Genomic DNA, 16,177 nt, shown 5'->3' on the forward strand with positions numbered 1-16,177 from the left:
AGTAAGTCAAAACTTGTGAATAAAGGTTTGTATGATTGTGTATTGTTTGTTCCAGTCATAGCCCTGATAATTTTTTTCTATAGCTTGACTACTCTGGAAGGTTTCATTCTTCAGCACCCAAAAAAATTATGCCATATCTTACAACTGGTATAAAATATGAATGGTACACAATTTTCTTAACAGCTAACTCAGTTACTTTATTTAGAAACCTCAATGCATAAACAGAACCATTTAACTACTTCAGTGAGCAGTCCATATGATCATCCCATGACAAGTTTTCGTTTATAGTCACTCCAAGAAATTTACCAGATCCTGCAGTGATCAGTTCTCTGGCTTTATAACTTAACTAAGTTATATATTCAACAGTCTTTTTGGTCCTGAAATATGCAGTTTGTGTTTTTGTTAGGTTTCGTTTCATAGCATTATTATTTAACCAATTTTATAGTTCTTGAAGAATTTGTTTCGTTTTCTGTGCTAATTCTTCAGTGTTTTTACAGCCGACTATTGCTGTTGAGTGATCTGCATACAAAATCGTATCTGAAATTTCCTAACCTGACATATCATTTATATAATACAGAAACAGAAACTGGCCTAGTATGGAGCCCTGGGTTACTATTGCCTGTATTTCCTTGCAACTAGAGCAGGCTTTCTCATTCTTATGTTCTATAAATATCCTCTGTTTTCTATTTGTGAGGTAGAATGAGAACCAAGTTAAAGATATTTATAGAAGCCATAAGAAGGTAGTTTGAGGAGCAGCTGCTTATAGTGTACCATATCAAATGCTTTAGTGAAGGTACAGAAGTACCTGATATGCACTCCTTGTTATCGAGGCATTTGATTATTTTAGTGTTTAGCTCATTAATTGCATGCATAGCACTTTTTCCTTCCTAATCCCACATTGATTATTAAGAATAATGTTAACTTTTCTTACATTTTTCTAATTAGTTACACACATTTCGCTCAAATGCTTTAGAAAAAATGTTAGTATTGATATTGAGCGAAAATTTCCTATTTTCTCTTGTCTGCCCTTTTTGTGGATAGGTCGAACTTCCGCATATTTCAGCTTGTCTGGAAAGGAGCCCACATTAAACGATTGATTTATTATGTGGCAGAGTTGGGGTGCAACATTATCACACTCTGGTTTTACTATTTTTCTTGGAGTTTCATCCCAACCTACATATTTATGATTTTCTATGGATTTTATAATGTTAGCCACTTCACAGCAGGATATACGAGTAAATTCGAGTTCTCCTGATCCATGTCGCATTATACTTGGATTAACATGTGGACAAGGGAAATCATCAGTTTTATCTGAAGATAAAGTACCTGTTATATCTTCACATATATGTCTGGAGTCTGGAGCTCTTAAACACTTGCCCAGTGGATTTGAGAAAAGAAGTAAGAAGGTTTCTGGTAGCAGTGAAAATTCAAACTGACTGCAGCTCTTAATAAAGGGAACCAACTACAGGGTGTTTAGAAATTTCCATTACGAACTACCAGGACCTGTAGAGTGGGATGAGTACATTATATTTTGAATAGAAACCCATGTCCAGAAACATACTACTTCCGTTCCATGTCAGTTACAATTCAGATGTTTATCTTATGCACATCCACATAAGGAATTGAAATAAGTGTGACACAGTACAATTATTGGCGAACAATTCGAAAGGAAACATAACAAAACATACATTTATCATTTAAGCACATTTGTTTGTATTAACACTTAAACATTATGTTCTGTACATATAGTGAGTTGGGCTCTCCTTTGTTTTGAAATAATGGAAACATGTAATGTTTAAGTGTTAATACAAACAAATGTGCTTAAGTGAAAAATGGATGTTTCACTACGTTTCCTTTCCCTAATAGTGGTAATTTGTCATAGTTAATTCAGTTCCTCAAGCATAAGTGGATGAATTAAATATCTAAACTGAAACAATGGAAGAATGGAAATTGTATGTTTCTGGACATGGTTTCCTATTCAAAATACTGTGCAGTCACTCCCCTCAGCAAGCCCCCGAAGTCTGTAACGGGAATTTCCGATCACCCTGTATACTACAGTGTCTTTTAGCACATTTTCGCTAAGTATAACTCCAAAATTCGGTATAGAGTGGCTTTAATGTTTTGCCGAATTTAACTGGTGTGTGGTGCGAGTTGTAAATAGCATTCAACACATCACACAAGAATACTGCAACTCTAGAGTTGAGGATACGATATAAATATTGGAGACATGACAGGTAATCGCCAGATGTCAAATTTCAAAGCGTCATTTGTAGTTTCACTCGACCAAATACTGCATCTCTAATGTACTGGATATGCAGATCAACAGTTGCTCGAAATTTACTTTTGTTTTCCGAAAGTGGCTTAAGAATGGTTTTTTGTTTATCAATACTACTTCGTTTATCAGTGTTTTTAATGCCCCTGCGTTATTTCTGCACAAAGTCCACTTCCAAATCCAACAAGTATGTTCTCTTTTCTCCTTATTTGATTCTAGGTTCATTTCTAATGCCAGAACCTGAATGACAACATCAGTGTCTGTTCAAATAAACTCAGTTGACAATAGATAGTATTGAAAGCTGTGCATCTATAGTTTTAACAGGAGCCAGTGGAAAGAGCAGCATATGGCGCCAATGCTTTATCAGTCGTCATATGACATGATGTGCCATCATTTTAGTTGCATGTGGAAATTGGTCTTAAGGCCAGGTTCACACAGACTGTGTGATGAGTTCGTTGCATTCTGCAGTGGTACAGTGAGATACCATTCACGCAGAACACCGCAAATTCTATGTAGTGGCACAGCATTCAGTATCGTGTCAACGGAAATCAATTGAATGAGTGTTAATGTTATACTGCAGGTTTTGGCGTTGGAGCTGTGACAAGAGTTAAATACAAGGCAGATGAAACACAAATGTTGAATCCGAAAATATGGGCCATAAAAATATGTACAAAAGAAATGTTGTCTACTATAGCAAACCAACCGAGAGTTTGCTTGTAAATTTCTGCAGAGGCACCACTCTTCCAAGATTTTAGAACCTTATTATGATCGTTAATGTAGGCATTTCGAATAACTCCAATTTTTAGTTTAACAGCTGCCACATCACACTCAGGGCCTATTTCTCACAGTACTTGGTCTCACAAACCATGGGATTTATATAGACTCGCTCGTTTGGGTACTAGTATATATGAAGTTTATTCATTCATCCAAAAACCTGTGAAGATTGTGGGTTATGTAATTCGTTTGCAAAAATTGTGAGTACACACACACAAACGCACACTGCTACAAAAAATTTTAACAGTAATGCTAGATTGTTATTCTTGTAGAACCAGAAGCAGCGAAAGTGTGCCTGTCGACCACTGTTTTCGCTTTTTTCACTAATCAAATGAAAACACACTGAAATCGAGTGGAGTACAGCAGCAGTTACTCCACGATAACTGCGGTAGAATGCTAGTCTTTCGAAATATAGCCACCAGATGCAGTAAAATGATCCTATTCAGTTATGGGGGAAGGCTAGAGCCGTCACTAAGTACAACCAAGATGAACTTAGTGAGGCACGAAAAAAGTTGCAACACTTGAGTGTCGCCACTGGAAACTCTTTGTTCACATGTGCAACTGGGAGTTGTGGCGTGCTCCTGTAATCCAATGTACAGCCGGCACGGTAGCTCAGCGTGTTCGGTCAGAAAGCTGGTTGGTCTCTCTAATAAAAAAAAAACTGAGTGGAAGGATCAACAAACTAACTTGACCGGATGTCATGTAACGTCCGCCATGACCAAACCCAACGATAAAAAAAGTACTGGGAGGCTGTTGTGCGGGAGAGAATTGTCAGAAGACAATTTCGATCATCTTGTGACGTTCAAGGCGTCCGCGGTGTTTTCCTGTGCGTCGGGCGGACGGTACGGCCTGTCCTGGAGAGATGTATGGGATCCTTCGCGTCTCTGAAAGTGGCCTCATGTTCAATCGATGACGTGATGAAATGTGTGCGATGGCGCACGAAGCTGCTGATGTATTACTGGAGTGCCGCTGCAGATACCACTACGGCAACACTCTAATTGCGTGTGGGAACCCGGCTTTACTGCGGTGAAGTTCGATGATTTATTGCATCTACCTGCACAGACTGATGTGGACTGGCTCTTGTCTCTAATCTCTATTCTGTGTATAAGAATGGAGACAAATTATCGAACTGTTTGCTATATCCAGCGCAAGAACTCGTTTGTTACAGAATTTAAGTTGGCTGCAGTGACCTAGGATGTAAACAATAACAAGCGCTTTGTTTTGATCTGGGTTGAGCGTCTTGGATGTGTTGTGATGAGGTGATAAGTGAAATTTAGATTTCTGCTCTGTGCTGAGTGTTACATTGTATTCAGTTGTAAATATGGCTTGCGTTTCATTGGGTAAACGTTTGATAGAAACAATGCTGATCAACGACGGACGCAGATTCAGCGTTTTGAAAAGGTTGTGTAGCCCAGCAACACATTCAGTTAATAATAATGGACTGCGTTTTGGAGATACGGAATCAAGTGCACGGATGAAGAGTAAAACGACTCCTTACAAACGGTCACTAAGAGTTGTGGATGATCCGGACACATTTGGAACATTATCTGCAGACCTCGAGAACGTTCTACAGCAAGACGCCACAACAGATGTCGAAGAGGGTGGCAGATTTGACAGTATTAAAATTATTCCTCGGCGCAGAAGTCAGAAGTATTACCTTAATCTTATACAGCAATATGTTGAGCAACGAAACGTTAGCAAACTGTGATACTTGTTCTTAACTCTGTTGATACTACCTTAAAAAGGTATGGTAGTTTGATGCATTTTCTTTTATTTTACAGCTAATAGAAGCCATTAGTGTCTTGGAAACAAAAATGTTGAAAGAAGATAACGTCAAGCCTGAGTACTACATTTACACTGTACTTATTGCAGCTTGTGCACATGCTGGTTATTCGAAGAAAGCATTTCATCTGTATAACCAAGTATGTATTTGTGTAATTTCATAGCTGTTTCTTTATATCCACATAAATATTAAGAGGAACGAGTAGCCTATTTCCAGTAATTGTGGTAATGACGTTTATAATGACCAGTACACCTAACAGAAAAAAAAACATTTGTGGCAACTCCTTCCAGAGTTCTACCTATCCAATTGGAAATATCTTGTCATACACTACAATAAAGAATCTCCCTGAAGAAATATTTTGCCTAGAAAAATATTTCTTTAGGACAAATAATTTGTTTAGGCTTCTGATATGAATCTCAGAACAAGAGTTACATTTGATTTTGACAAACGTAATTATAGTTTTATATTTATGAAGTCATACTATACTCTTCTCTTTTTATATCATTTCTGAGGAGCAGATTCAATTATAAAATCTCTTTGTGATTTCAGATGAAAAAGCGGGGACTTAAGGTGACCGCGCCTGTGTATACCTCTCTCTTCAATGCATGTGCAAATAGCCCATTCCCCAAAGACAGTCTGAAACGTGCAACTAACTTGCGCCAGTTGATGCTAGAGAAGGGTGTCCAGCCAAATATCCTGAATTATCATGCAATGATTAAAGGTTTGTTAAGTCTCACTCAACAGAAAGTGACTTCATGGTAGTCAATAGAAGGAGCAAGGAAGATAACATCATTTACAGTAATCATTAGGCATTATGTAAATATTCTGTAAATTATTTCTTCAGATATTCTTAGGGTTACGGTTACATATTGGACCATCCCAGAAATCTTTGTTGCAATGGGGAAACTGATTTTTAGTGCAGTCCAAGGTTTATGTTGGGTTGGAAGGTGCTTTTTATTTGTGAGTTAACAAGGCTAAAGAATGTGAGCACAGAAAAATTGATCGGTAGCGAAGCCTAATGTGTACATATTGAAATACATATATTATACATATTGAAAAGCGCAAGAGGGGGTCCAATACATAACTTTTACCACTTGTAGGTTATATTCACTTTTAAAAAACTGTTTCGTAACAAACACATTTTCAATAATTTAAAATTCATGCCCATGTAGCATTTGGACGCTGCGGCGATCTTATCACAGCACTCAGTATTTTTGATGAAATGACTGATAAGCAGTACGCAGTAAAAGAAGACACTTTTAACAATCTTCTCCAAGCTTGCATTTCTGATAAAAATGCTGGATTTCATCATGCTATTTTGGTAAGTGTTAATACTAAGTGCCAATAGTGGTAATTTGCTAGACCTAGTGACATATAGAATATGTCCTTCTTCTAGTCAGGTTGTGTCACAAATTTCTCTTGTCCCCAATTCTGTTCAGTACGGGTCGCCTCCATGTAATCTTCAGCATTCTTCTGTAGCACCACATTTCAAAAGCTTCTATTCTGTTCTTGTCTAAACTGTTTATCGCCCAAGTTCCACTTCCATACATGGGTACACTCCATACAAATACTTTCAGAAAAGACTTCCTGACAGTTAACTCTATATATTCGATGCTAACAAATTCCCCTTCTTCAGAAATGCTTTTCTTGCCATTGCCAATCTACATTTTGTATCTTCTCTACGTCAGCCATCAAAATAATTATTTTCCACCCAAACAGGTAAACTCATCTACTACTTTAAGTGTCTCATTTTCTAATCTAGTTCCCTCAACATCACCTCATTTAATTCATCTATATTCTATTATCATTGTTGTGATTTTGTTAACATTCATCTTATATCCTCCTTTCAAGACACCATCCATTCCTTTCGACTGCTCTTCCAAGTTCTTTCCCTGTCTTACAGAATGACAATATCTTCAGCAAATCTTTAAGCTTTTATTCTGTCTCCAAATTTCTTTGGTTTCCTTTAGTACTTGCTAATTGTACAGATTGAATAACATTGGGGACAGGTTACTGTACAAGCTGTAAATAGCCTTCACCCCTGCCACCTTCATAGTTTTGAAGAGAGTATTCCAGTCAACATTATCAAAAACTTCGTAAGTCTACAAATGCTATAAACCTAGGTTTGCCTTTCCTTAACCTATATTCTGAGATAAATGCAAGGGTCAGTTTTGCCTCACATGTTCGTAGATTTCTCCGGAATTCAAACTGATCTTCTCTAAGTTCAGCTTCTACCAGTTTTTCCATTCTTCTGTAAAGAATTTGTAATAGTATTTTGCAACCATGACTTATTAAACTGATAGTTCACTAATATTCACATCTGTCAACACTTGCTTTTTGTGTAATTGGAATTATTTTATTGATCTTAAAGTCTGTGGGTATTTCGCAAGTCTCATACATCTTGTCCATCAGCTGGAAGAATTACGATGTATGGTTCTCCCAAGGTTGTCAGTAGCTCTGATGGAATGTTGTCTACTCCCAGGGCCTTGTTTCGACTTAGGTGTTTCAATGCTGTGTCTGATTCTTCTCAGAGTATCATGTCTCCCACCTCATCTTCATCTGTGCCCTCTTCTGTTTCCATAATATTGCTGGCAAGTTCACCTCCCTTGTATAGACCCTCTACATACTGCTTGAGTCTTTCAGCTTTCCCTTCATTGCTTGGGAATAGTTTTCTATCTGAGCTCTTGATGTTAATACAGCTGCTTCTCTTTTCTCTGTGTTATTGAAATAGTGATGCAAACATATGAGTTAAGTGTGTTCATTGATATAGTCAAATGACAAGACACATTAAGGATCAGATAATACTGGTACAGCCATTTTGCAAATTATGTGCATTCCTCAAACCAGCATTTTCATCATTGCAATGACAATAAAAGTGTGTGTTATAATAGTATCTAATTTGTTAAATTAGATGATAAATGAGTCATTGACGCTTTTATCAGTCTACTATTCCAGTTGTGGAAATTTTTCAAGATTCTTAGTTTTAATCACTATATGAAGTTAAGCTGGCAGAAGTGGTAGTGACCTTTTTTAAACATATTATGTAGCCATTTTCTGATCATGTATTCCTCACTTAAAGGGCAACAGGCATGTTGTTTGAGCTCTAAGCAAAAAATGTACCTGACAAGGGAACCTCCCCATCGCACCTCCCTCAGATTTAGTTATAAGTTGGCACAGTGGATAGACCTTGAAAAACTGGACACAGATCAATCAAGAAAACAGGAAGAAGTTGTGTGGAACTATGAAAAAAATAAGCAAAATATACAAACTGAGTAGTCCATGTGCAAGATAGGCAGCATCAAGGATAGTGTGAGCTCAGGAGCGCTGTGGTCCCGTGGTTAGCGTGCGCAGCTGCAGAACAAGAGGTCCTTGGTTCAAGTCTTCCCTCAAACGAAAAGTTAACTTTCTTTATTTTCGCAAAGTTATGATCTGTCTGTTCGTTCATTGACATCTCTGTTCACTGTAATAAGTTTCGTGTCTGTGTTTTGCGACCATACCACAAAACCGTGCGATTAGTAGACAAAAGGACATGCCTCTCCAATGGGAACTGAAAACATTTGATCGCAAGGTCATAGGTCAACCGATTCCTCCACAGGAAAACACGTCTGATATATTCTATACGACACTGGTGATGGCATGTGCGTCACATGAAAGGAATATGTTGTCGACCCACCTAACTTGTACACTTGGCGAATGGGTAAAAAGATTCTTCTACCTTGCCCAATTTAGGTTTTCTTGTGGATGTGATAATCACTCCCAAAAAAGTGATGAAAACATAAGAGTTTGTCACATAAACTGCAACAAAGGAATGCAACAGTTTCACAGTCGCACAGTTTTCCCTGTGCTCTGTCAAAACATATGTTTTTAACGTTTTCAAATTTTTCCGTGTGTAGATCGGCAAATCCTGCATATGTCCAAGCAAATCTGAACATGTCCTGGAATTTTGGAGAGCGAAGTTGGTTATGTGTGAGTGCCTGAACTTTGATAATTGTCTGAAAATAAAGAATTAAACTTTTCACTCGAGGGAAGACTTGAACCAAGGACCTCTCATTCCACAGTTGCTCACGCTAACCATGGGATCACGGTGCTCCTGAGCTCACACTGTCCTTGATGTTGCGTATCTTGCGCATGGACTACTCAGTTTGTATGTTTTGCTAATTTTTTTCATAGTTCCACACAACTTCTTCCTGTTTTCTCGATTGATCTGTGTTCAGTTTTTCAAGGCCTATCCACTGTGCCAACTTATCACTAAATCTGAGGGAGGTGCAATGGGGAGGTTCCCTTGTGAGTAATAATGATACAACAGTTGGTCACTATCTAGTCTGTACTTAAGCTAAAATAACAATGTAAGTGACAGATTGCAACAGTAGGGAGCATTGTTGCCATTGAGCTGCTAGTCACATTTGACAAGGCTCTACATATACCCACAGAACACACAATACAGGCTCTTGAGAAAGAGCTATGATTGGCTTTTGGCTGTCCCCTACCACTCAGCCTCCTGATACATCAATCACAAAGCTATTTTAACTGAAGTATAATAAAAATGCCCATGATGTTTTAAATATGAAATAGTACAAGAAATGTTGTAACTCCAGATCATATCTTTAAATGACATTTATTTTATTTTGGTGAGGTCAAGTAACAGAATGCTATTCACTGCACAAATGTTTCTCTTGGCTTTGTCACTGGTATTACCCTCCATTTGAAACTACTGCTTGTAATACATAGCTGAATGAGATAGTGAAGACATTAAAGTTGATGCAGTTGATGAAATGTATTCTGAATCTCTGATTGCCCCGACTATCAGATGTATATACATGGCAGAGAAAATTGTCCATTTCATATAAAAAATCCTTTTCGTTGTGGATTGAAGGGGCTTCTAGGGTTCAGAAGAATCAAGGAATGGGCAAGTAGTCAGGCTTGCAAGATAATAGGTGTGATAAAATGTTTTACCCTGTCAATATGACAACATTGTGCCTGAGGAAATGGTTATGTGTCAGTAGAAAACAGAGTGGCTGGAGTTACAGAGTAATATATTGAAAGTAATGCTGTTGTTAACTCAGAAGTTGGCAGTGACACCACAGTTCTTGATTTATGTAAGCCTTATGTTCTTGAGGGATGTGTACACTTGTCTTCACCCAGTCTGAAAACTAGGTCAGAGACCCATTTCAAACTGGAACAAGGTGGAAGTTTTTTCACGTTACATTTTTCTATTTTCCCACATACACAACCACTGCCAAAGGTTGGAAACTGATTAATTATCAGAGAAAGGAGAAGAAAAAAAGATGGCTGAACCGGGAATCGTTTGCATTTGTAGTATGACATTTCTCACGTGATAATATATATGAATATAATAGAGGGCCTTGTTTCTAGTACTTTCTTGGAGAAACACGTGTTTCATTTCTGTTTGTAGATGACATTTTCAGTGGGGGTTGTAGCATCCATGAAGGTCCATTTCATGTCCTAGCTTGCTATTGACTGAAGTAAAATTTCATTTCTAGTAGCTCTCGTGCAGAAGTATGATGTCAAATGTTTCGAAACTCAAGTGCAATTGGCCATGTCGCTTGCTGTCATCTGTTATTGCTATCATCCCACAAAGGAAAACTAGTACGCATCTTCTTAGCATCGAAATACAGTCACTATTCAGACTAACACCACTGCTTGTGATGAAAATTATTGCTGTTTTTAATAATAAACATTTCTCCAAGGAATTCTTTTGAAAATTACTGTATCATATTACTATTAGTGTTATTTTAATGAATGGATAAGAAAGACTTTCTTAGCTATATGGTTAATCCTCTACAAACAGTATTTGCAGATGTTAATAATGAACTAGATGTTGGCTGCCCGAAACCCAACTAGCAACAATCACTTGGAAAGGAGTAACTCATAATAAAGAGAATGGTATGGAATCACTATTTGATATAGGGTTAAGTTATGTGACAAGATAATCCACAAGTCTCCAGTGTTTCTGGTGTTCCAATCTCCATTAACAAAATTTCAACTAATTATGTTCTGTTTCTAATCTGAGAACTTGCTCATGTTTGACTTGCCCTCTATTTCAGGTGAATTTGAGATGACTGTAGTACAATTTTTAAATGTCTGTTTGAGGTCTGATCTATTTCCTGAATTTCTATGGGTAATTTTTGTTGCAGCAACTCACCCACCAAAAGATTGTGATTCTGGTTTTGTCACACATCTGCTATTTCATTATGCATCTTAGTTCAAAATACTGTATAGCTAGCTGATAATGTTTTCTTAATGGGTAGGTACTCATGAATATATGTTCTTGCACTCAATAAATTTCTTTTTCTGGCGAGGGGGGTACTACATTCTGCCAAAGCGTAATTGTAATACAAGGTGAAATATTCTTGGCTTGCCAGTGAAAGAATGTATTGAGGTCAATAATGCACCAGTTTTTTAACAAAAGTCCCTGCTCAGGTCATCACACTTGGCACAGCATATTTCCGGTGAGTATATTCCAGACATAGAGTACAATTATGGAAAGGTTGATCCCTTGTACACAAGCTACAGTCTCAGCATTGGACCCAAAACATTTTGCATCTACTAATTTCCTATTTTCCTTAGATGTGAAAGGACCCAAAGCTGAATAAACAGGGTGAAAGTTGTAAGAACATACTGTAGCACGAATGACAGGAGCTCAGTGGCTCTACAGTTAAGTGCCTGACTGTGGATCCGAAGGTCTGGACTTCAACCTGGTCAGTTGTAGGATTTTTTAACCTTGGACAATGTTTGTTAAGTGAGAATTACTGAATTGCACAATGTTTCACAATCCACATTACACTAGGCCCCCTGTAAATATACACGTGATGTCTGGGCTTTCAGATGTGTTCAGAAGAACAGACATCACTTATGTACAACTAACACGAAGACAGTCAGTGATCTCTAAAGTGCAGATGCAGACATGGCTCAAACTCTTACAGGAATCAGCAAAATGCTGTGAGTAATGAGGATAATTGACAAGTATGTGGATCAACTGAGAATCTGGCTCCGACAGAAGGCATGCGGTTGTGATTGCCATGGTGTCCAGATGGCTCAGTGGTCAGAGCATCTGCCTAGTAAGCTGGAGACCTGGGTTAAATTGCAGTCTGGCACTAATTTTCAACTTTCCCCATTGATTTAAATCAATGCCCACTTGCAGACAATGTCTGTAATTCCTTTGTGTTCCCTATAACTGGCTGAATAAGTTAGTGCAGAAGTTGGTGGAAGGCAAGGGCATAAAATCTTCAACAGAACCATGATCAGTAAAGTGTTGTGGTGTTAAAACCAGTTTTACCTTTTTAGCACAAATGATACAACAAAACTCGGCATACTTAATTGCTTACTGTCATATAGGATAATAATATTTCAGGCATCCCAGTACAGGAAGAAAGGATAGCAACATTTTCTGTCATGTCATCTAGCTTGTTTCATGTTCCATGGATCATTTGAATGATAAATCATAATGATGTGGGGTGAGTCACTTTATTAATTTGTAAATCAGCATTTTATATCACTGATTAAGTGACCAAAAATATTAGTTGCAGTATTGTGCATCCCTTTTCGTGCCAAGGACAATTTTAATGTGGAATGATTAATGTCATTGTTTCTTCTTTTATTGTGATTATGTACCTCGTTGTTCATTTTGAATTGCAGTGGATTATTTACAACAGACTTTTGAGGGAGTAAATATACTGTGGAGCATTAGGATCAGAGTGCCCCACCCCTTAAACAAGATATTAGTTAGTGAGCACCACATCTTGTTCTTACAGCTTGTTTTTGAGCGACGAAGACTTCCCTTCTTAAAGATGAGTCACCCCAGAACATTATTCCATATGACATTGTTCACTGAAAATACACAAAATACATCAACATACTGATTTGCCTCCCCCCAAGTTTTGCAGTGATTCTAAGTAAAAACTAAACTAAATTGTTTTTGAAGTTCCAAAATGTGCTTTTTCCACCTTAAATTCTCTTCAATATGGACACCAAGAATTTTTGTAGTTTCCACTGTATTGATTATTTCCTCACTATGTATTACACTTATCATTGGTGTAGTACCTCTAGGTGCGCAAAACTGAATGTGTTGTGTACTTTTAAACTTGAGAGTGAGACCATTTGTAGAAAACTAGTCAATGGCACTTCTAAGAACATTTTGTATCAGTTCTTCTGTTGCTGTATGTATGCTTAGGCTGATTACAGTACTAGTCTTATCCGCAAAAAAACTTATTCTGCTTGTTGTACATTAAACAGAAGATCGTTTACATATATGAGGAACAATGGTGGACATAAGATTGAGCCTTGGGAAACCCAATATGTGATTTCTCCACTGATTACATCTACATGACTATTCTGCAATTCACACTTTAGTGCTTGGTAGAGGGCTTTATCAGACCACTTTCACGCTATTTCCCTAACATTACATTGTTGAACAGCGCACTGGAAAAACAAACACTTAAATATTCCCATGCAAGTTCTGATTGCTCCTATTTTATTATGATGATCATTTCTCCCTGTGTAGGTGGGCATCAACAGAATATTTTTGCATTTGGGGGAGGAAGTTGGAGATCAAAATTTTGTGAAAAGGTCTCACCAAACAAAAAAAGCCTTTGTTTTAATGGTTGCCACACCTACTTGTGTATCATAGCCATTATACTCTCTTCCGCATTACATTGGTTGAATTACTGGTTAGATATGATATTATCTGTTGCCTAGCTACACCATCAATTCCATAAAACAATAGTTTATCTAGGAGAATATTGTGATTCACATAGTTAGACACCTTAGATAAATAAAAGAAAACACCAACCAATGCTGTTTTATTATTTACCTCTTGAAAAATTTTGTGAGTGAACATGTAAATAGAACACTAACTAGAGAATCTCTTCTGAAATCCAACTATAATTTATTGAGGATATTACTGTTGTTCAGGTGGAATATTATTCTAAAATATATCACCTCAAAAATTTAGGAAAATTATGTCAAGTAGTGAAACAGGTCGGTAGTTATTGACTACTCTTTTATCACCCCTCTTATAGAGTGGGCCTAACAATGGCATATTTCAGTCTCCCTGGAACAATCCCTTGAGCTGTTATACATTACATATTTCAGATAAGACAGGGCTTATCACATGAGAGCAAATCTTTAGTATTATGTTGGAAACACAATCAAATCCAGATGAGATTTAATTTTTAAGAGAATAGCTAGATAATTTTCTTAATTTCAGTGGGAGAAGTTGGTGATATATTCATAGGATTGAATTTTATAGTCTTCCATTTTATTCAATAATGACATTATTCTGTTCTTTGGCCGGTTATCCTGTCTCTTTTTCCCTTACATTGCATATAGTCTCAAGCCTGTTGTCGGGATTACTGATTTGTGACATAATGTGCATGTTCTTTGATTTTTAATGACTTTTCTGAGTAATTTTGAGTAGTTTTTGTGTTACACAAAAATTGCAGGATCTCTACTTTCTCATGCCAACAGATCTATTCCCATTTCCTTTCACAAAGTTCTTTAGTACCTTTAATGATCCATGCCTCCTTTTCTTTTTACATTGCTGTTCTATATCTTATCTGACTAGTCCATGTGCAAAGCTATTTTCATATAGGGATTTGAATTTATCATGGAACAGAGTACATTTTGTGTCAGTATTTGGTTCTTTATAAATTTCATCCCAGATCATCTCTTGGAAACTAGTCTTAAAAACATTTGTTCTGAAGTCATTAATTACTGTAACTGATTTCCACTGAGGAGTATTATTCTGTAAGCCACTACCTCATTTATCCTAAACAACTTTGCTTCAAGATCAGAGAGAGCTTTTGTTGCAGGGTATAAAATTATTTTCTTGCTCTGAGCATCAAAGAAAACATTATCAATTAGGGTCCTATTGTCTCTGTCCCTCCATGTTGGATAGTCGGTCATCATCATCATCTTGGACAGTTTCCAGCCACTGGCTGGGTCTGTCGGGAACACAAGCCTCTCCACCGTGTTCTGTCTTTCCACCATTCCCCCTCTTCCACCTTCGTCCAGTTCTCTCCTCTTCTCATCACACATTCCTTCACTCCCTTCACCCATCTATCTCTTGGTCTTCCTCTGGGCCTCTTCCCCTCCAGTTGCAGATCAAACATCCTCTTTGGAATTCTTCCCTCATCCATTCTCTTCATGTGTCCATACCACTGCAGTCTTGATTTTTCTATCCTGTCCTGTACTGGTTCCTCCTTTAGTCTTTCCCTCACATACAAATTTCGCAATCTGTCTCGTCTTGTTACACCCAACCTGCTCCTCTGGAACTTCATTTCACTAGCCTGTATTCTACTTTTGTCGCTTTTGTGCATTACCCATGTCTCACTTCCGTATGTCAATATGGGGACAAAGTAGGTTCGGTATATAATTCCCTTGGATTTCTGTGGCACCTCCTTGCTCCAAATAAGCCCCCTAATGCATTTGTAGAACTGCCCTGCTTTTCTGCATCTTTCATTTATTTCCATTGCGTTTCCCCCCTTACTTTCAATCACGCTTCCCAGGTACTTGAAGTTCTCTACCACTTGTAGTTTTTCCCCTCCACAAGTTATATCCACATTTGGCCTATTCTTCTTCCTTGTTGTGACGATTATTTCACTTTTCTTTGCAGAGAAATGCATTCCATATTGTGCTGCCGTTGCCTCCCGTGCATCTAACTGCTCTTGCACCTCCTTCACGCAATTTCCCCATAACATCAGGTCATCGGCAAAAAGCACTGCTTTCATTTTATGATCTCCAATTGCATCTGATACTTGCTGTAGGATTTCATCCATAACAATAATAAACAATAAAGGCGAAAGTGCACTTCCCTGTCGCAGCCCATTTTCCAGCTTGAACCATGCAGTACGTTCCCTCCCCACTTTCACACAACTCTCACTTCCCTCATACATTTTTCTGACTTTTCGTGTAATCTCTTCATCTATCCCTTTTGCGTTCAGCACATCCCAGAGCTTGTCCCTACAGATACTGTCATACGCCTTCTCAATATCCAAAAAGGCCATGATTAAGTCCTTCCCGTACTCATAGTGCCTTTCCTGCAGTTGCCTTACCGCAAATATGAGGTCCGTTGTTGATCTTCCCGGTCTGAAACCGTACTGCTCCTCTTGCAGTCTACTTTCAATACTGCTTCTTATTCTCTTCTCCAGCATCTTTTCATAGATTTTTCCACAGTGGCATAGCAGGGTGATTCCTCTGTAGTTCTCACATCTCCTTTTATCCCCTTTCTTGAAGATCGGGACTATAATTCCTTTCTTCCAATCCTCAGGAATTCTGTTCTCCTTCCACACCACCCTCAGCACTCTGTATAGCCACTGGGTTCCTACTTC

At 37.9% G+C, this 16,177-nt stretch overlaps 1 protein-coding gene across 1 annotated transcript in view; it reads left to right on the forward strand.

The window, feature by feature from the left end:
* Window positions 1–3,849: 3,849 nt before the first annotated feature.
* Window positions 3,850–16,177, forward strand: part of LOC124789879 (pentatricopeptide repeat-containing protein 1, mitochondrial) — a 77,671-nt gene continuing 65,343 nt past the window's right edge. Inside the window, exons 1-4 of the mRNA XM_047257394.1 lie at window positions 3,850–4,739; window positions 4,828–4,968; window positions 5,379–5,550; window positions 6,002–6,150. Coding sequence (XP_047113350.1) covers window positions 4,368–4,739; window positions 4,828–4,968; window positions 5,379–5,550; window positions 6,002–6,150 — 834 coding nt within the window. The 5' untranslated portion in view covers window positions 3,850–4,367. The remainder of the gene's footprint in view (window positions 4,740–4,827; window positions 4,969–5,378; window positions 5,551–6,001; window positions 6,151–16,177) is intronic.

This window comes from Schistocerca piceifrons, chromosome 3 (assembly GCF_021461385.2).
Source record: "Schistocerca piceifrons isolate TAMUIC-IGC-003096 chromosome 3, iqSchPice1.1, whole genome shotgun sequence".
Lineage (NCBI taxonomy): Eukaryota > Metazoa > Arthropoda > Insecta > Orthoptera > Acrididae > Schistocerca > Schistocerca piceifrons.